The sequence below is a fragment of the Phaethon aethereus genome (genome assembly GCF_964289735.1).
Source record: "Phaethon aethereus genome assembly, chromosome: 5".
NCBI classification, from domain to species: domain Eukaryota; kingdom Metazoa; phylum Chordata; class Aves; order Phaethontiformes; family Phaethontidae; genus Phaethon; species Phaethon aethereus.
The window spans coordinates 39,119,636-39,142,354 of NC_138579.1; the positions used below are offsets into that span (position 1 = coordinate 39,119,636).

At 40.1% G+C, this 22,719-nt stretch overlaps 1 protein-coding gene across 1 annotated transcript in view; it reads right to left on the bottom strand.

Moving 5' to 3' along the window:
* Positions 1 to 22,719, bottom strand: part of DCAF5 (DDB1 and CUL4 associated factor 5) — a gene marked incomplete at its 5' end in the record, with an annotated part of 77,905 nt that overhangs the window by 18,759 nt on the left and 36,427 nt on the right. Inside the window, 2 exons of the mRNA XM_081999832.1 lie at positions 2,253 to 2,319; positions 17,955 to 18,168. Of these exons, the coding sequence (XP_081855958.1) occupies positions 2,253 to 2,319; positions 17,955 to 18,168 (281 nt within the window). The remainder of the gene's footprint in view (positions 1 to 2,252; positions 2,320 to 17,954; positions 18,169 to 22,719) is intronic.

Here is a 22,719-nt window from a genome sequence, read left to right on the forward strand (position 1 = left end):
TAGAAAGATATTATTTAAAATACCAACCAACAGTACAGGACATTACATCACCCTGTCTAGTTAGTACAATATTTTAAATGAGAAACCGCATTCCACCCCCTCAGATCACAGACCAAAGACACTCCTATTTTAAGCTAGAACATGAGAACAAGGAGTTTTCCATTGAAGCAGAAGCTTCCTAAGGTCTCCACATCCCTATACCAAGACTCTTTCTCCAAGAAAGAAGCACAGCAACCTCTCTAGCTGAACAATTATTCTGAGCCACAGGATGAGATTTAAGAAAGGATGTTTCATCACATTCAAAACAGGCACAACCCTTCAAGAAGAGCTGAATGAAGAAAAGAAGATCTTCAATAAGCCTATCACAGGTGATTTCGATGGCCAATGAGTTATTTGCCACAGAAGCCAAATATTTGTCTAACAAAACAAAGCTCATGAATTTTGCTAAAATGTTCCAATAAGAGAACCGCTCAAGTTACAAAAGACTTAAGACATGCAGGTTCCTACTACAGGATCTTCTGATCCCATTAAGCAATCACTGAGGGCAATTGACATTAAGTAATTAATTTTGTAACTGAAATGTTTCTGGTTCTTGTAACTTGAGGAAGGGTGTCAGTAAACTTGCAACAAGAAAACTGACCAAAACACACATGATATTGTTTTGTGGTAATTCTAGCTGTCACTCTTTGTGCAAAGGTCCCAGATAAAAAGTTTGTCATCTGCAGTTGCCTGGGAAAAAAGTTTTCAAGAGCATCAAAGCCAGATAAACCCAAAATCTCAAATCCAGAATTTACAAAACGGAGATGGGACAAATATAGTAATGGGCATAAAATATAATTCTACAGTCCATACATAAAAACTTACACATAAATAACTAATTTAAATGTATGTAACCTTTGTTTTAACTAAGAGGAAATTCCACAAGTAGTAGTAAAACAGTGTCAAATGTAAAAGGAAATAATACAAGTTAAAAGGAAAGCAGGGAGAAGTCTCTTTAAAACCTACACAAAGATAGAAAGACAAAGTACTGGTATATTTAGCAGGACCATCTTCAGGACTTCTGGACTGCAACATCAAATGTTGATTAAATAAGCAATCCAAAATTCAAATGGCATTTTCCTCAAAACACTGCCGTTAACCAAACCTTTTAGAGGCTAGTCATCTTCTCATCTGTGGATTACACAGCTGTGATTAACAGCCTTTGAAAATGAAACAAAATATTTTCATTTTACCTCTAACGCAGCTTGTAATTTGCTCTCACTATTGCTAAAGCACCTGAGACCACAGGATAGCACTCGGTTGTACTTAATACCACTAAAATCTACAGTTTAAACTGTCAGAGCCATTTTCTAAAGTCTTGAGTCTTTCAATCAAGACTCAAAACCATTCTAAAAGAGCACAGCAATTTGCTTCAACTGAAGAAATATGCTGATATTGTACGGCTTAGTGTCATATTGCCAAACCCTACACAATACTAGATGATATCAGGCACTGACCAGCTATGGCGTCTACAACACTACTGATACATCCCACACACATTGCTGCTTTTCTTTACTCTAACACCCCTCTGCTATACTTTCACACAGAGTTGAGCTAGTGCTATATGCTTAGCATGCATGCCCCAGCATGGGAAAGGGTCAGAAATGAGTCAGAAGTGGTCATTTCCCCCAGCTGAGAGTGCTCCTCCATCCAGAAAGTAGAAGAGCACAACTGCTTTGCGTTAGAAATCAGTGGGAGAGTTTTGGTGTAAGAGGAAAGAAAGAGGGGAAGAGAGGCCAATGCACTGGAGCTGTAAGGAGCAGCCTGTGAACCCAGCACCATTTTATGCTGCAAGCTTCATTATCAGATGGAATTTCTTAGTAACAGATCCTAAGTTCTTCAGTGAACTCAGATCAACTTAGAAGCAGCAGAGTTGGTAGACAAGAGGGAGGAAAGACACATCCTGCTCCAGCCACAGCTCTTTCTCTTCATCAGCTCATCTAGAAGATTTAAACGATCATTATATGAGAAGAGAAATAAAAAGAAAATTAGTATAATATAGATAAAAGATTTAAATGGCATCGGACATTGTTATCCGGCGACTGACTTGGGCATTTGTAAACTCTCCCCATCCAGCTTTCATCAGAGTAATGCTAGATTCAGACATTGAGTGCGAAGAGCAATTTTTAAGAAAAAAAAAAACAAACAAACTAATATTTGTCAGACACCTGCCCCCCACCCCCCGCCACCCCCTTCCAAAACAACAAACTTACCTGCTTCTGGATCTGGAGGAATTCTCCACATATACAAATTGAAGTCATCAGAGCCTGAAAGGATGTACTGTTAGGAATAAAAATAGAAATAGTTTACCACAAAGTATCACCTGAATTATGTTATTTTACTGTTGATGTAGTAAAGTTGCTTCAAACCAAAAATGAGAAAAAAAGATAATTTGTATCATTCTTTGCACCTCACTGACCAACCTACCCTTAAATGGGGCTGAGGTACCAGCACAAAAATACTGCATACATATAAACAGACCAAAATTGAAAAGCATGCTTCACGTATCTAATGCCTACTGCCCAAAGTCTACGTTTTCTTTGCTAAATAAGGTTATGGATTTTGATTGGCTTTAATAAAAGTGTGTCTAGATCAAACTCTCTTATCTTGCAGCCTGCAACTCTGGTCTTTTTTTAATGTCAAAGTCTTTTATCCTTTTTTATCATCTGAACTACCAAGGAAAACTCCATCAAACACATACCTAAGAAGAGAACTAGCATGTCCATTACACACAAGGACAACATGTCTGGCTCATCAGTCTACTAAGACCATCAAAAGTCAGTCACTGAGGATAATCTTGAACACTGAACAAAACCAAAGCTGAACACTCACTGTCAGCAAGTCTCAAGCAGTTTAAAAAACACTGCATTTATCATACTGTTCATTTTTTTCCTGGTTATAGTTACTCTGAAGAGATGGAAGGCTTCCCTTTTTCAACAATGCATGAACCATAAGCAATCTCTTTATTGTACAGAAGTTTAGGCAATGTGCAATTTTAAGTAGCTTAATATACTACAAACATGCACTGGCATGACAGGTGACATTTGACATGGCAAAAAGCTTATGCCTCTCAGTTACAAGAGGCCAAAAACTGTGCCTTGTCTCCAAACGTCTCTTCTCCAATAAACTGTACTCCCCATCATTTATTTCTCTCCCAAATTAGAGATGAGATGACACGCAGTAGAACCAAGGGAGATTCCAATTCCAGTTACACTGGTATAGACAGTGTAAGTCTCTAGCCCTCAACTGACTTAAGGCTTCTGCTTAATCAATACAATCAAGAAGTTGGTTTTTTCATTATTGTTGTTATTATTATTATTATAATAGAGGGAAGGGAGAAAAAGAAAGAAATGGAGCAAGTTTGTCCCTTTTCTAACCTTTGATAGGAGACAAATTCTGTTTTGTTTGGCTCAAATATCACTGGTTTCTGCCTTTCATTCTCCAGGGATACATAAACTCATCAGGCAAAGGAACATCAAGCAGCAAGGAGACAAGTCCTGGAATAACACAGGACTGAGAAGCAAATAAACAAAAAATATACACTAACATGGACAAAACTGCTATAAATTTGCATATATTCTGTTTGCAATGATAATTATGTTTGTGCAGTGTTTGGATGTTTCCAGCCACAAAAATGCAATAACCAACCACTAAAATCCCTTCTCTGGTTTCCTATTATCACAATCCAGCCGTTCTTTTTTCTCTTATTTTTAAGGATGTAGGATGTGAGTAAGCACTTATGAATGCAATTCTGCCCATTTTCTGACAGATAAGAAGCACTGATGAAACAAAAGTTCCTTTAAAAACTTGTGCACACTAGTTCTGCATCACTCATAGACTCATCCTTTCCAAGCCAAGAAGTTACTTCTACAAGCCAGCATGTTCAAGCACTTAAGCAGCTTACCTCTGCCAGACTGACCTCATGGTGCCAGGAATATGTGCTTCCCTTTCATTTGACTGCTTATAAATGTTAGCGCACAGCAGGCTGAGCCACTGTGCCAAAACTACACAGATTAGGGCTCATACATGCAGCCTCCCAGCAATCAGAAAGCAAGCACCTCTAATATGTTTTGTTACAGAAGAAATGCTACATGAAAAAAAAAGTCTTGTTTAACATTATAGAGGTCTTGCCAATTGTTAGTATTTATTACCAAACTGTGTGGTTGAAGCAGCAACTGCTTTGCCTAGGACATGTAGAGAAAGACAGAGACTTCAAAAACAGCTAGAAAGGTTAGTATCTTGAATTTATGATCATAATGCCCTTTTTTTTTTTAAACCAAACAAGATCTAACAACGCTTCAATATGAGAGTCATTTAGCACTTTACATTGTAAATCAAATAAACCTACGAACAGTGACAGGCTCCAAAGTGACAGATTTCAGATATCCTGCACCAGGCACACAACACAGAAAAAACACATTACATATGTGCAGGGAACGAAGTGTCTGTGAGACTCTTCAAGCCAGCTTCCAAATTGATTTGCAGAGGAACACACTGTGTATCCTGTAAGACTCAATGGCCAACTGTCTAGGAAATCTGGTGTATCATTGCCCACTGAACAAGAACATACTATCTGCAAAGACCACTGATCCGAGCATACTCTGTCCTGCTTTGGAGATAGCAAAATTTATAGTGCCCCTGCAGTGATGTGGACTAATGGCAATTTGACTGCACTATCTCGAGAGTAACCAGCAAGTCAAGACAAGTGATTATTCCCCTTACCTGTCACTTCTGAGGCCAAACCTGGAGTATTGTGTCTGGTCTGGGTCCCCTAATACAAGAGTGACACTAATGAATACGACAGAGAGTGGAGGAGGGCTGCTGGGGCTGAAGGCACGTGACCTGTGAAGAAAAGCTAAGGGAACTGGACTTACTTAGCCAAAAGAGAAAGTGAAGGGACAGAGTGGACTTCAACAGTCTCGCCCTGTCTGAAGGAATAGAGAGCAGCTGGGGACAGACTCTTCTCAGAGGCATGCAGTGGATGCTCAGGAAGAAACAGTCACAAGTCAAAGCAAGGGAAATTCCAGCTGAGCACAAAGGAACAGCATGTTCAGGAAGAGTGTAACGAACACGGCAACTTGGCTGCAGAATGGTGGCGGAATCTCTACCCTTGCAAATCCAAAATTTACCTGGACAATTCCCCAAGAAACCTGATCTGACTTTGAAGATGCTCTGCTCTGAGAAGTAGCTTAAGTCAGATGACCTCCATCCAGCGCTCTCTTCTGATTCAATTTTTTCAAAGATTACCAAAGTGAAAAGGGAAATAATTGTCTTGGTGGATTGGGGTTGGTTTTTAGGTTGGGGGACGGGAAGTGGGGAGAGGTGGGCACTGTCAGGAAAATGCCCACCTGAAACCTTTACGCTCCATCACACATCACAGCTTCATGAAAACCCCAATGGGAAGACAAACTTAGACCACACAGACAGAGGCATAAGCTGCAGTTCAGCACGTGGACTTGTATAAATTCAGGTGGTCACAATTTGGGGAATTTAAAGAAAGAAACTGGCAAGTATCTGAAAGTAGTTCACAGAATCATAGAATGGCTGAGGCTGGAAGGGACCTCTGGAGGTGATCTGGTCCAACCACCCTGCTCAAGCAAGGTGACCTAGAGCCAACTGCCCAGGACCATGTCCAGATGACTTCTCAATATCTCCAATGGAGAAGATATTCAATCCAACTGTCTCCAAGGTAGTTCCTAGCTACTTAAAAGCACTATGAAGTTCTTCACTTCACCACCATTTTCTAGCCCAATGACATTTGCACCCACCAAATACACTGGGCCAAAGTATTCTGGAATGAATTAAGAGAAAATAAGTAGCAATGAATAAAGCATCTGCACTGAAATTTATGTCTAGTCACAGAACAAAGCTCAGATCAGGATCTCAGCTGTTCTGAAGAAGTGCTTACGGGTTTAATCTTGCAACTGAGACAGCCACCAGTAAGTGCCAAAAGCATTAATTGATAAAGTAATCTACACAAGTTTGATGTTGCAAGGAAAGGGCCGTGAGTTGCAAACTTTTTATATAAATTTAAATTTTATTTCGCTAGTTAGCTCTGACAATAATTATCAGAAATAGATCATATTCCACAAAATATTCAAGTATTTGGTATCTCTGCCATTCCACTGCAGCCACTGTAGCAGCCAGCATTGTTTTCCACTCTCTTTCCCTGTTAGGATACCTCTGGGATACATGCTTTCCTGCTGTTCTCACAATATAGAACTGAAGCCCCAAATACATTCTTTTTATCATTTTCTGTATGAACAGGTGACAGGGGTCTGGGAAGTAGAACATGGCTTTTCCGACAGAGACCAAGAGACTGCCAGAAACACAGCTTCATGACTGCAGCTATTGCAAGAAAGATGTGCCAGCTGAAGCTTCAAGTGCCGACACCCGAGCTGCTAAAAGCAGAAACACGCCTCTTCCATGACATTTGAAAAAGAAACTCAGTTGCAATTAGTACTCTCTGCACAAGACAATGGGAACCCAAGGCCTCTGGAGAGCGCAGCTGGACTGACGTTACTAGGACATTTACATGATCATCTGTGAAAATTTTTCTTTGATGTATTCATTATTAGTATAACAATGAGCCAATAGTTTTCCACACTAGTTGAAAGCTGGAGAATAAGGATTGAGAAAATGCAAAAGTCAGTCCACACTATTAGAAAATTCAAAGAAATAATCACTATGAAGTGCACCAAACCCTAGTTAATAAGGCTGAAATCCTAAGGAAATGGAGTAGCCTTTTTAAAAGGAAGGAACAGAAAGGAAAGAAAAAGTCGGTGCTGGGGTGGGGTAGGTGAAAGAATGTCATGCTGCATATGCTTAGACTCCACTTTAATTGTGGCCAAGGATTTTTGGTCCTGAGGGGATGTGCAAAACTAATTCCTAGCAGAGTACCTTCTACTCACTCACTTTAAGAACAAAAGCCCAGATAATCAAATCACAGAGGTAAGCCAGTGAGAGGCAAAAACATGTGCATTCACAGAGACAAGTAAATGGCTAAGACAGGGTGCACTCTCCCTCTTCCCACCCTCCCCCCCCAAAAGAGAAACTCCAAGCAGAACATAACCTCAAGAACCAGTGCAGTGCTGAATTCTGAATCAGACCAGACACTGCGCGAGGAGCTCAGATGCTCAGATGTCTGGGGGGAGAGACCAATATTAAAACCACCTGTTTCATTGTCTGCATTTTTGCTGCTATATTTGACCAGGACTTTGGAAATCAACGTTCACAACATTCACATGAACATGAGATTAGACAGAAAAACTGTTGCTAATAATTCATATTGGAATTTTTTTAGAAGGGAAGAATCAGCTGCTATGTCTAGCTGTTAGCAACAATGACAGGAAAAGGCTTCCAGATGACTACAAGCTGCTGATTCAGAAGTTTGCCTTAGAAGGAAGAAAACTCTCAGGCGTGGTTAGAGTCTGCTGCTGGAGAAAACACAAATTCAGTCTGAGCTTCAAGTACGTATAAAATGCTTAAAATGAACGATCATCAGGAATCTGGCAGAATTACTTCGGACTAGTGCTCCCCACTCATTCCACTGTAATTCTTCTCATTTTCTTTCTCCCCAAGGAAATTACAGCAGTTGATATAAATAAATGGAGATCTAATCTGCTGCTGCTATAGTCTCGTAACAGTAGCATTAGCATTGCATTTTGCAGAGTACTACCACTCTGGGGAATTTATTTTGCTCCTACCAGTGCCAGTTTGAAAGCTTTGAAAATCCCACAAGCTACATTTTCTCAGGTGCTACTGAATATGGAGTATTACAATGAAATTGTATCTAAATCAAACCTTATTTTACAGTTACCAACATCCACATTTCCCGTTTCCATAAAATTTCCTCTTACTTATGACCTATATCAGAGACATTTTTAAGCTTTTGGCCCTAGACAAGGGACCAGCAGACATGGACCATTTTTCGAAAAGTATGAGCAAGTCTTTTGAATGGCCCTACTAATGTAGAGGAGAACAAGAAAAATGTAGGAGAATTTGTCTTAAAAGCACAAAACAAAAAGCATCATATAATTATAAACAGATGAATGAGACTATGGGTAATGGTACAGAGATGATAACCATTTGAAAAGTGATTAGTTACTAACAGGAAAATGCTTGTTAGAGAGACTCAAATACCATGCTGCTTCTTTCAGCTTTACTAACAAGTCAGCTCTGAAAGAGACTAAACTTCTTAAATCTCAATTCCCACTCACATGTCTGTCCTTTCCTCAGAGGGGCCAATGAAACTTGGGGCAGAAAAGATCAGAGCCGACAGCATTTTTCTTGGGCTTTTAGCAAGCTGGCCCTTAGCTCCTGAAGTAATGCAAAATCCTCACACTGGGGAAGAAGCACTGGGGCATCCAAATTTGAAACAGTTCTGCTGGTACTTTACACAGCTCCTTTAAGAGGCAAGGTGTACAGTCCCTCCATATATTGCCTGTAACATAATATAACACATGGGTGGAGTGTAGGCTTTTGCTTTTTTTCCTATGACAACAGATAAAGAATTTGGATTGGTGGCAGTCTGCTAGGCTGAAGTCTTAACTCCTCTTGAGCATATGAGAAGAGCTGCCTTGCATGTCTCCTCTGTGGTGGGATATGCACCGAGGAAACCACAGTTTGACATGAAGTATCACTGAAATCTCAAAGACATTGATTACAGAATCACGCAATCACTAAAGTTGGAAAAGACCTTTAAGATCACATCCAACCATCAACCCAACACCACCATACCCACTAAACCATGTCCTGAAGTGCCATGTCTACATGTTTTTTGAACATCTCCAGTGATGGTGACTCCACCACCCCCCTGGGCAGTCTGTTCCAGTGTTTGACCGCTCTCTCACTATAGAAATTTTTCCCAATATCCAAGCTAAACCTCCTGCGGCGTAACTTGAGGCCATTTCCTCTTGTTCTATCGCTAGTTACTTGGGAGAAGAGACCAACACCCACCTCACCACAACCCCCTTTCAGGTAGTTGTAGAGAGCGATAAGGTCTCCCCTCAGCCTCCTCTTCTCTAGACTAAACAACTCCAGTTCCCTCAGCTGCTCCTCATAAGACTTGTTCTCCAGCCCTCTCACCAGCTTCATTGCCCTTCTCTGGACACGCTCGAGCACCTCAATGTCCTTCTTGTAGTGAGGGGCCCAAAACATGAACACACTATTCAAGGTGCAGCCTCACCACTGCCAAGTACAGGGGCACAACCACTTCCCTACTCTTGCTGGCCACACTATTTCCGACACAGGCCAGGATGCTGTTGGCCTTCTTGGCCACTTGGGCACACTGCCGGCTCATATTCAGCCGGCTGTCAACCAGCACTCCCAGGTCCTTTTCTGCTGGGCAGCTCTCCAGCCACTCCTCCCCAAGCCTGTAGCATTGCATGAGGTTGTTGTGACCCATGTGCAAGATCCAGCACGTGGCCTTATTAAGCCTCACACAGTTGGCCTTGGCCAATTGATCCAGCCTGTCCAGATCCCTCTATAGCAACTTCCTGCCCTCCAGCAGATCAACACTCCCACCCAGCTTGGTGTCATCTGCAAACTTACTGAAGGAGCACTCGATCCCCTCATCCAGATCATCAATAAAGATATTAAACAAGACTGGCCCCAGTATTGAGCCCTGGGGAACACCGCTTGTAACCAGCCACCAGCTGGATCTAACTCTGTTCACCACAACTCTCTGGGCTCAGTCGTCCAGCCAATTCTTTACCCAGTGAAGAGGATTATTTGTCCAAAAGAGATTGAAATTCATAGAAATCTGCACTTTGGAGAAGGAATCCATTTACATGAAGAACATAAAACCTGTATTTTTTCAAGGAAGAAAGGTTTCCTAAGGAAACAGGGCTTATGCTATTTTGTTCTTTGTGGCATCTCTCTGTCTCCAAGAGCTTTTAAGCCTAATGGCCAATTTCAAAGTTGACAGATGACCTGAGGGTTCCAGCATTATGGACTGCCTGTAAATACTTTTTTACAAACAGGCAGCCACACAGCAGAGAGAAAGGCCCTGTAAGTAGCCACTGAGAGCAAAGCAATACTGTAATTACACCCCCTTACTAAATATCAGGAAACCCCAATGGGAACTCAACCTTGAGCCCAGCAAAATCCCAATGACATCACCATGATCTGCTTCTCATGGAAGTATTTCAAAGGGGAGAAGAAAGCAAGCTATAAAAAAATAAAAGCAAAAAGTAAGAAAGGTCACCTCATATACACACATATATTTGTGTGTGTGCTTGTATGTGTATATATATAAAATATTGAAACCATAAACAAAAGTCTTGCTGTAAATTACATATTTTGCATGAAAAAAATGTTTAATGGAATACAACCAAGATTTTTTTTTTATAGCTACTACTGGGCCCTCCGTGATGTCAAGACTGCTCTACACATCTTCCTTATAAATGAGACTTCCCCTGCTATTTTCTCTTATTTAAAAAAAAAAAAAAATTGATACTCAATTTAGCATTTGATCAGAATTTAGCATTAAGTCTGCAGTTCCTGCAGGCAGAAAACCCATAGATTTGTTTTCAAATCATCCTTCTATTGTTAGAGTACCCACTGACCAGAGGGGAAACAAGGTGAGGACACATCTATGGAGGAGGAGAAGACTTTTTCCTATTCAAAAATCAACAAGAAGCAAAAAACCAAGGAATCAGCAAGATAATACAGCTTGTTTGAGATGGGCAACACCAGAGGAATAAAAGAAGAAAACAGGATCTCCCACAGAGCAGAGGACTCCTTTCCTTTCCTTAAACGATTAAGAAATAAACAACAGTCAATTCATCAAGTATTTCCAACTCTTAGCGATTCCTGATCTTTCTGTTGGGCTGTTACCTTCATGCTGATGAATCTAGGCTTTTAGTATAGAGTTCCCACTGAGTACAGCTTGAAAAGCTGCTCTAACGATCATCTGCTGATCTCCTTGGTAGGTACATTCTCACCTACATCCCTCATGCCAACATCAGTGCTCGTGACACAGCAGTGGTCTGGTTCAGCAGATAGAACAGTAAAATCCCATACAAATCACAATCACTCATTCAATGTATTTCTTCTCATTTATGTATTTCAACCAGCTTGAAATAGGGGACAGGTGGGTGCCAGTACAACCTAGGTGAAGTACAGGACCTCCCCTCTCAATGGCATACTGCTTTGTTTGTACCCTCAGACTGCAACCCCAGGCAAAGTGGCTGCCTCTTCCTTTAGAAGCTCTCACTGTTACCAGCTAAGAAGTTCCTCTCCCCAGGCAGTTAACCAGGGTGTAGGGTTGGGAAGATGGAAAGAGCAGTCACCTGTGCAGGCAACCTTTTGTTGCTGTCTCTCAATGGCAAAATCCAAAGTAAGATGAGACATAACTGGGAGAGCTATTTCTGAAATGTGTTTTGGAAAACTTATGGTTAAGAAAATCATTTACTTACAAGAAAGGATATCTATACATTCTTTTATCTTCTGCTTTGTAATAAATTCTGCGGCACAAATTGTATCTTCTGTGCAACATTTAACAAATTTAGAGAGTAATCTACAACAAGGGCTGACTGCATTGTGGTATTAAGAAACACATTTGATTTGAAAACAGCTGTCTATTCATACTAGCCAGGACAGCAGCTTGCAACCTGTATTGTTTGAGGCTGTACTTCTGGAAGGCTGAAACTAGCATAAAAAAGAACTTAGAAGTTTTCCATCTTGGCCAGAGAATCAAGCAGGTACGTCCAAAGCCTGTTTACAAGAGAAACTTTGTTCCTCAGTAAGAAACATGCCTATCTCATGAACTGGAAAAAGAAAAGCTGTGACACAGCAGACTGGAGAAACACAAATTGCTTCTAGTACATAAAATTCAAAGCCAAAAAATTGTATTCCCACTCCCTAAATCCCTAATCTTACAAGCAGCCAACTCTGTGTGGGGCAGTTTTAAATGCTTACAGAAGCATCATCAGGAACAATCCATCAACATTTTTACAGCTGCCTTTTTGCCATGCGGAAAGGCCATAACAGTAATTTATTTATGAACAAACGCAACTTAGAAACCCTTACTGTGGATTTCAATGGCAGGGAAAATACTCTTATTACATTCCAAAGCAAGCAACAAGTTTATCTGAGCGTATGAGGGGGATTCTTCTGTACATGCCTAAAACTCCATGCACCCCAATTGCTCTCTTTTGTCTTCTTCAGCCATCTGTTACTTTACTTTTTCAAATACACATTAAATCAACTATTTTATTAGTCAAAATCCTCCAGAATTCAGTGTCACTTTTTCAGTATCTAGACAAGGCCTAGTTTTAACAGCTCAACAAGAAACACTGCCAGTGCAGCACCCATTGCGTGTCACTGTTAGCAGTGCATTCCTGCTCACCCTCCCTTCCTTTCCCTTCCCTCTCCCCAGTCCCACAAGGGACGCTACCAAACTACAGATCTCCTGCGATGCACTGAGGAACGTGAAGCCTGCAAACCATAAAATCTCCTGAGTCAGGGTTCCACTCCACCAGAATTTGGCTTCAGTATGGGTCCCTTTGGCTAATGCATTACTGTCTAAAAACATCCTACTTACATCTGTAAGCCCTTTTTTAGGGCTTACAGGAATGCAGAAGAGAAGGGAGACAGGAAATGGGGCTGGAAGGATGCCCTGGGGAATGGGAGGTGATCAGAATAAGAAGGCTTAAAGAAAACGCCCAGCCCCTTCTGTCAAGACCCTGACTCTGAAGACATTCTCTCTATCACCTCCCACGTCAATTACCAAAAATGACAGGGAGGGAGGGAGGGAGAGGAGGGAGAAGAAAGGAATAATTTCCTAGCCAGATAAATCACTCATGTATGTAATGTTATGCATATAGCTGGGATTTGAAATGCCACTTAGATAAAGTAAAAAACAAAATACAACCTCATCAGTAATTCCTGGAAGAAGCCAATTTAAGAGAGAGTTAGACACTGATTTTCTTTTTATCCAAGCACAGCAACATATTTGCACACAGTACTTTTTATATATTAGGAAATGCTGACTGCAATAAGCTACTATTCATTAAGAAGTCTTATGTGCACAGGAAACACACAGTATATTCTTTAGAAGAACAATTCCCTTTCTTCTTTTTAGTTTTTAAAGCTAGACATTGATAAGTACTACTTCCTGAGATAAATGGTCTTTAAGTTAGATGACACGAAGAAGAACACACAAGAAAAGTTCTATTTCTTTACAAAGGCAATGCACAGCCATATAAGACCCATGGCACCTATACAGCTAATCCTGTTATTGAAAGGGTTACATTCATGTAGTAATTCTGTCTTGCTAAAAACTGGGTTGTCCATAACCAGGGCTATTTAGCACACAGACTTCAACATAACGAAGGCTGTAACTTTATAGGGAGTTGGAGCAGTCTGCAGTACCGTGAGTGGTGCATTCCTGAAACTCTCCTATACCAGTGTAATGTCAACAGAAAAGGCTGAGTGGTGATGTAATGTCTGAGGGCATGCCAGAGTCAAGACACTTTTTGTTTGACTCACAGGGTACAAGTTATTTCTCCTCACCCCCACCTTTTTTTAAAGCGGGCAATAGGCAGTTGATTTTACAGCTACAAGTGTTATAGAGCCTCACATTATCTGCACAGTGAAAAAAAGGAATGAGCTGATAGTAGTCATCACTGTGACACGGGCATCAATTCTTGAGCAAGAAAAGCTTTTGGTCTATTTTAGTTTGGGGGGGGGGGGCTGTGTTTTGCAGGTTTTTTTGTAGGTCTTATTCTGCTGCTGCCCATCACCATGGTCTCTGAGCCTGCTACGCTTAAAAATGAATTTGGGTACCTAAAGCCCTTCAATACTTTCTCTATCCTCAGATCCAAGAAGATACTTCCCATACCAGTCTAGCAACTGAAAATCCTTAGTATTTAAACAACATTTCCCGAATTCTAACACTGACAAGAAGAACGGAAACTCCCCCAGTACCCTGACACAACTTGTGATTCTCACACATCTTATGATTTGTATGTAAACAAACACTTGTGCACACTAGGGTAAAGTCAGTGGGAGTTAAGTGCGTAAATAAACTGCCTTTAAAATTCTGGGCCTGGATACCTGTGCCAGAAGGATGGCTTAATTATGCTCTCACATGAATTTCTATAGCCAACAGAGAGTCATGCTTGATCCACCTAGCCTATCTTATCCTTCCTCCCTTCCACAGCTGTATGACTCAAGTGAGCTCCTGGATAATGCAAATGGCACACAATTCTGAACGCGTTTATCTACCAACATCACAGTTCTCCCACAAAGAAAAATCAGTGTCATGTGAATGAGGTCATTACACTCACAACATGGACAAAAGACAGAGTTCTGAGAGGACCAAGTAAAAGGCAATTATAAATGAGTGCAAATAAAACACCAGCTAAACATCGCCTCTCAAGCTTTGGTAGTTATAATAAACAAAAAAAGCCCTGACTGTAGCATTTCTAGGAAAAATGCTTGCATATACTCTTCGCTGATTTTCAAATCAGTTCACAAGGCCTAGGGCAATAATGCTTTTAGAGGAAAACAACAGTTTGCAAGGACACAAAAAGAAGCAAATTTGTTCATCCTCCAAGATCCCTGTCACTTAGCTTGTGCTACAGCTCACACACCCAAAATACCTGCAACAACTCAAAACCATCCAAGCACTTCGGAATGCGTTCTTTTGAACTTAAAAATATCACTGGGGTTATTAACAGGTGAATCTTTCTGAGTTTTGTTCCTTAAAGCGTTAATGGTATTTCTTTATTAAGAGGTTTCAATCTACTTGCATCACAGAGGCTCCAATAAAACGAGCTGGTATGCAGGTCACTGCACACCTGCTGGTAGCAAGTTCCCCTCTAGAGTGACAAGTCAGAGTTCTGGATCCAAGTCCTATTGAGTACCTGTCACAATCTGTGGGCACTAAAAAGACAATACTGAGAAAAGATTAGTATGCAAAGCCTAACTGCTATCAACAGACAAACCAATCAAACTGTTCTCCAACTAGCAGTCTGTGTTTCATTTGTGCAAAGAAATTGTATTCATTTAACACACATACCTTGTCAAAGTAAGAATAACACATCTGATCATTATGGGAACTTAAGTATTTAATTTCTTAAAGTAAGGGTGATCTCCAAGACAAGTCCTAAATTGTGTGCTTGCAGCTCGTAATCTGTTCATTTTTGCCATACTAGAAGGCAACAGTTGCATATGGAACATAGTGTTATTTACCTTCTCTGTAGATTTTCACCACTGTGTTACAGCAAACTTCCAAAGGCAAGTACTAAGATACTAACAGTTGTGGGTTTTTAAACCCTGATGGTCATGATTTATAGGAAAAGTTCCTATGAGTAAACCATTATCCATGTACAAGCTTCACAGAAAGATTAGCAAACTCTGTAGTTCTGTAAGGAGCTGAGACTCACAGTGCTGAAAGGCCATCGGTCCATCTCTCATCCACCCTCTAATCCCTTCCTTATATTGCACTCAAACGCTTGCCAGAGCCCCCTGACTGTCAATCAAGTCATTAACCCAGAAAAAGAAGTAAATGCTTCTGCCAGGTTAGGAAGTTTAATCAGTGAAAGGTTTTGCAGCACCTCTGCTGGATAAGAAAGGCCTTCGTCTTTCAGCAGTTCAGTTTTTCCCCAATGCAACTGCATTCTAAGCACTGAATTAAGGATGTACCTTTCTTGTTAGGGTTAAAATATAGAATCAAAATGCAGCTTTATCAGATGAGCTAACAGTGCAGACAATAATAGTTTTGAACACAGGACAGTCACTTTTTTAAATTACTAGGCTCTGTATGAAGTATTAAAACCTAACTATTTAAGACAGCTTAAAAGAGAAAAAAGATTTGGAGTCATCAGTTTAACAAAGATGAAAAGAAAAATCGAAGACAGAGAAAATCAGAGGTGCAATGAAAGAAAATTTCTGAAGAAGCCTTCCTACCACAAGTGCCGCTCATAATTTGAACACAACTTTCTTATCCTTAGATCCCTTCAAATGAACCTTAGACCACACAAAGTTTTGATTCTACAAGGAAATACAAGCAAAGAATTCTATGAAGCTCACTTTGCATGGATCTTGAATAAAAGACAGCAATATTAAATGGGAGAGGGAGCTGGAACCAGATTAAATTGGAAACAGATTTATTTCTTTTTTTGGTGAAATCTGATTTGCGAGGGGACTCTTCTATACATTATTTCATACTCTTAAAGCTCACCAAAAAGCTAAAGCATACTAATTGTACAGAAAGGCAAAACTCAAAAACATTGTAATTTTTTTTTTTATTCACCTTGTGTATCTTACAGCAGGTTCCAACTCTAACCTTCTTTTCTAGGCACACCTAGAACTGGAATTAGGTTCTCTGTAAAACGCAGTCCCTAAGGACTATCCATAGCGTTGACAATCTTAAGTTGTCTGAATTTGAGCATTACTGGACAGTTTCAGACATGTACAGTTGGACCACATGGTCGCATTTTCTGTGACTTCATTATCTTTTTTCCTTCCAATTTGTGCAGGTATCTAAATGTCAAATTCCACATCTCTCTAATATTCTAATATTAAACTTCATCTTCCCTACTAGCTTCTTATTGCATTTATAAGGGAATATAAATGTCTTTTGCTCTGATTTCCAGCATTATGTACTGCTACTTATCTGAACAGAAAGTCTGTCAAGCCAAAAGAATATCAGATTTTTTAAAAATGCAGGCTTCTGAAGTACCGCATCAACCTGATACTGAAAAGCCATATTCTTCTCATTAAACTAACACCATACCCATAAGAAAATGGCTTAGAAAGCACAACAGACGCTCAGGCTTTTATCTAGATCTTCAGGAACAGATGAGAAGCTAAACTATATGTCAGAGTGTACACAGGTCTACTCTGACTTCCACAGGAGAAAAGAGTGTCATCTTTAGGCTCATTAAATAATGCACATCAGCAGTTTTCTTCTTGAACAATATATGTGTTTGTCCATTCTTTACAGTAAACCACTCCATTTTTTTTAAGATGGTTTCACCATTGCATTTTCACACTCCTTCTGCCAAACGCTATGTAAAACTCAGAAACATTGCTCAAGTTCAGTGACGTACATGTATTTCCTACTTGCAGTCTGAAAGAAGCTCAACTCTGCCTCCTGCAGCAACAGCAGTAGAATTAATGACCAAATTCTGACCGCAGGAATTTTATTTATGACAGCAAAGAAATTTTCAGATCTCAGTTCTATACTATCATGGCTTGAAAATACATTTTTTTGTCCTTAAACAGTATTAGTGGTTATTAAATACCGCTGACCTAAGACAATATCCAGCTCTAGAATCACACAAACTGCTGTTGCTCATCTTATGTGTGACCCATTTCTTTGTGATTAGTAGCAGGGACAGAGTCCTGCCTCAGTGAAGTAACAAACTATTCCTTCCTAAACACCCGCCATCACCACTTACAGAACAATGAACTATAAAGACCTATAATCTGATACAGTACTATAGTATTAGAAGAGAAACATTGTAATTTGAAATAAGAATCAGTAACTCTATAAATGCACAATATTTATGTTCTTGGGATTGCCTCTACTGCACTCCATAGCAATATTGAAATGAAAAAAAGATGCTTCCTTATCAAATGTAGATAATATTGTCTACTCATAGTTCTAAAGTTTTATTAATCAGGCCTAAAAAGACTCTGCAAATATTTTTCTTGTGAATAACACCTTCCAAGTAAGTATTAAATAGTATCAAACAAAAGATAAAACTTATCATGTGCTTTGGCATATGTTTTTCTTCCTTCAGAGCCTCCGTTGCAAAACAATTCTGAGGACAGTTCTAGCCTACATGTGTCCTGACTTCTATTTTATCTCCTGGATCAGAAAAAAAACCCCTTACAGAGGTGTTTTCGAACACTCAAGGAAACTCTGGAGCCTCGGGACAGCATTGCTTGCTTATTACCTGATCACGATCACCTGCAAAACAGCAACTCTTCATAGTACATGAGTTGAAGTACCCTTGGTTATCAAACTGGAAGACAGGCAGCCGGCAGTGTATGTCATAGAGCACCGGGGGAAGGCGCCGACGCAGTGCCAGCAGCTGGGTTCCATTGCTGTTGAACCGGACACTCATGGCACTCTGAAGGGAGAGGTTTCCACCGTAGCGGAGCAGTGAACTGGAAAAAGAGAGAGGAAACAAGTGAGATGGGCTGTGCGTATAAACTGAACTACTTAAAGACAGAACTCTCTCTCTCTAATCTTACTGAGTCATCTCAAACAAACAAATCCAGTAAACTATAATCTTATTTAGTTTCTGCTTCAAAGCACCAATTCCTGAACAAACTTGATTCAAAACCTGAGTGACAAAGTATCAAAATGCTAAGACTATAAAGTCTTCACAAGAGTAAAGTTAAAGACTGTGAGTGGTTTTGTTAGTAATAAATACTTTTCCTGCATAGGAGCAAAGTCTCACAAAATAGCCTTAGCCTTAGAAAGGCTGTTCTTGTACTTCTGGGATGTCTGCATTTGAGAATGAGCCTACCAGCACTCAGCTCTTTTCATTCAGCTGCTACCTGAATCCAGGCAGCCCAAACTTTTTTTTTTAATCTCTGCTCTGGCACCAGGTGGCATTTTCTCCAGTTGTAGGTACTCTGACCATTACCTCACTTCTGTTTCTATTTACATTTCTACAGGGCATCAGAGGATGTTTGAACTCTACAATCAGTTCCAGCTGTCTTAAATAAAAGGCCATCTTACCAGCAAGTTATTGTAAGAAATGCTAAAATAAGTCACTTAACTAATCTCGAACCTTCTTAATCTAAAAATATTGCCAAGTAGGCAAGACAATTATGCTACCACATGATCCTATTACCTAAAACTCACACAGTTGAATTAGCTAGTGTCCTTGTTCCATATAAGGCTGTATGATCAGAGCTGCAGTATTTCTATCAGTTCTTATTGACATATCAAGACAAATAAATGGTCGTAAGTTTCCAAGTTCTCTCTTTAAAACTGTAACAGAATATGGAATTTGTTCCATCCAGCAACCTAATGATAATCAAAGCATAACTGAAATTCAACTTGCATTGTACAGGCTTTCTGTTTTTTTCAAAGACTCAATTCAACCTGTACTTGAAATGATCGTGTGTATGGAAAGGGAAACAAAGAAGGAAAACATTTTATCCCTCTTTTCATCAGCGATAACTAACTTCCTTAAGCAGTACCACAGCTCAACCTTTTGTTAACACGTTTTGAGCAATCCCCATCAAATGTTGTGATGACTGAGCTGTGACTTTTACGCACCTTCCGGACAACACACAGCATGCCAGCACAGAATTTGCAGATTCTAGATGGAAGTTTATTCATAGATTTGACTGCATCATACTTTCTGATGTAGCCCTCTGCACCAACATTTGTGAAAAATTAGTCACTCCACATGGATGGGAAGCCACATTCCATGCAGGTTGAAGCATGCATCATTACATGAGATAATGTAAAGTTAAAAAACTATTGTTCCTAAGCCACAGTTAAACAAAACCAAAAACAAAATAGAAGACTCCATATAATGAATGCACTAGAAATACACCGTGCTCACATAAACGGACTTTGTGAACTGAACAGTCAAATCCAGGGTGCCACAAAAGAACCGGACGTCACACTTTCAAAGCCAACTAGTAAGAGCTTCAAGCTGGGCACCAAAACTTCTCAATGCCTGCATCAGTCAGAAGAGTCCTGATCTCTCGTGTGTGTGTGCATCCTCCTCCTCCTTGGCAAAGACAATGAGCTTCTCTTAATAGTGTTTATGGTTTTTAATAAAAACATGAGAAAATTTAGTGCTAGAAACTGTAACCTTAGAGACGAGGATTTAGGATCCCCCCCATCAGCCCTAGTTTCTGTTTGTCAAGATCAATGAAGTACTTAACCAGCTCAAAATACTCAGTCAGGCATTAAAAAATAAAACAAAACCCAAAACACACATCACTTTTTTTTTTTTCTCTCTCCCCCCACCTCCTGATAGGTTTGTATAAGCCAAAAAACTTTTCTATGGAAGTTTGCACTTACTTAAAAAAACAAACAAAAACCCAACCAAACCCACAAAAAAACCCCAACCAAAACCAACCAGAAAAGCACACCCAAAAAACCCAAGCACCAACCCAAAAACCACACAGCAGAAATAAGTCCGATTTTTTGGCTATGAAAAGGTCAAATTTTCTATAAAAATATACGAGTTCTCCACCATGGATAAGAAGACCGTAACATCTATGCACCAACCAGATTTAATGTTAAGGTGCAGCCACTGCTGCACCAAGACTAAGCCCCTCTCCTCATTACTAGTTCTCCTCCTTGATCTAAACTGCAACCCGGAATTCTCTCCTGCCTACAAGTGAGCAAGCCTAGCAGATGCCCCATCCTTTCAAATCTTCAAGCAAAGTTTCCATGGTTACTATTATTACGCCCTGCCTGAAGTATTTTGAGATTATATTTTATAGTAATAGTAGTGTAATATTAAACTAGCTTCCATTCTGCTTACAGATGTTTTCATTAAGCTCCTATAGCAGTCAAAGCTATCACAGAAAACACCCCTTGGAGTTGAATTCTGTATTGTGTTTCAGTAACTTTAGTCTAACAAAGCTCTAAAAGAATACGTTACTTCAGAAATAAAATGAAGTAAGAAAGACTAGAACTTCAGAAATTATGATCATATACACACTTAAGAAGTCTACAATTAAGGAGTTGCATAGTTAAGACCCCATAAAAGATCCACAGCTTTGCCTACCTCATAATCTCACTCCACACAATTCAGCCATATGTGTAGAGGAAATACAGTTTGTGCTGCAGTTCCCTCAACATGACATTTGGCTGAAAGGAAAACGAAAAACAAACAAAAAAAACTCCCCAAACCTAAACCCCACACTAATAAAAAAGGCAGCGGGCTAAGTTTGTCTGATAGAGAAAGAAATGCTGAAATAGCCATTTGCCATTCATATATGAGTGCAACATGCCAATGACTTTCCCCACTTGCCTCATTTCTGTCCCCAAAAATCAGACTCTAGTGCATTTTGCTGCACTAATCACATGACAGTGGTTTTCTGTTTTCCCCACCCTGCTGTGTCCTGCTTGTTTCCTCTCTGCCTCTTTGAAAGGGTTTGTTAAATTAACTGCACAGTGTTTTCCTTTAACAAGCTATGAAAAAAGGCAGCAGGTAGTCAGGTGGGGATGAAGAAAGACAAAATGACACCAAAACCCCCCAAACATCCATTTCCTGACCCAAACAGATGAGAAATATTTGTTCTCTCTCTCCTCCTATGAGAGTATGTCCAAGAGATATGGTCAGAAATACGATTGGTGGAGGGGGAGCAGGGTATGAAGGGGGTGCAGCTCATTGCTCCATATTGGTGGAAAAGCAAGGAACCTAGCTCACAAAGAGAGGACAGAAAGGATTTGATAAATCTGTCTTCCTCTGCCTCCTACTGCAGGCAATGCACATGGTAGCAGTATGTAGAACTGAGGAACCCCAGGACTTCAGTATCTTCCATTATAAAAGTGAGTTGATTATAGAACAATGATGCTTGCTTTAGGGGAAAAAAGTAAAATAAAAATTGCCCAAGATGGCTTCTGGAGTATTCACTTCCATCAAATTTGTAGGAAAAAGCTGTCAGCCAACTCCAAGAAAGAAGCGGGGGGAAGTGATGTTATTTTTTACAGCATTATACCACTACTAATACTCATTAGTACTAAAAAGGATGTCTGAATCAAGCAGTTCTAAATAAAAAAACTTCAAACTAATCAGAATTAGAGCTTTTGCTCTTTCTCTTTTTGTTGGGGTGGGGAGGGAAGAGGAAAGAGCAAGCTGCATTTAAGCATGTTCACTGTTCAAGTTACTTTCCCAGTTGCATCATGGTGCTGCTCTACCTCTTTAGTGAGTGCTACTTTTGGACTTTTTCCCCACAGGATTATGTGGGGCAGTGGAGACATGCTTGAATATGTTGCTCATGTTAGAACTGCCACTTCTGCCTGCTCCTTACTGCATGCTCCAGCAAAGGAATTTCAGAGGTAACACCTTCTTGCAGTTACTGAAAAGTTTACTGACGCATCAGACTAAAAGCAATACTCCCACCTCAAAGACTCAGACCATGATGGCTAGTGAGAAATCTGAAGACAATCCTAAAAGGCATCTCTCTGAACAAGATGGATGCCTTTACTGCCAGAGGCATTATCTTTATGAATCCAAACCCAGATTACTATGGGATTTAGTCTGCTTCCAAATTTGGCTCACCCAGCAAGCCATGGAATGCTGATGTTGCCTACCAGCTCTGAAAGCAATATAGACACATGCACTTCTGAGTTTTGTAAAAAGTCATCTTGTATGATTAAGAGAAATATTTAGTCCACAGATGGAACATTATAATCCAAATACACACGCTGGAGCTGGAGGGAGGCTGAGGAGGGAGAGAATGGACAGTTATGTGCAATACGGTCATTTCCGTAGCTGGATATGCTGCACACAGGCAGCACTCGAGTGTTAACTAAATACCAGCTCAGCCAAACAATGGAAGGCTTTCAATCCAAGAGTAGCACCACTAATGTAAATAAATCCGTTTCTACTGGCAGCTAGTGGGGTGAGGGAACTAGTAGTCTCAGTGCACTCAGAAATGTGCAGTCTGTACCTGAAACAAGCATTTCCCTCTCCTCTTCTGTCCCCTTTTCTAAACAAAGAAGTTGTTTCA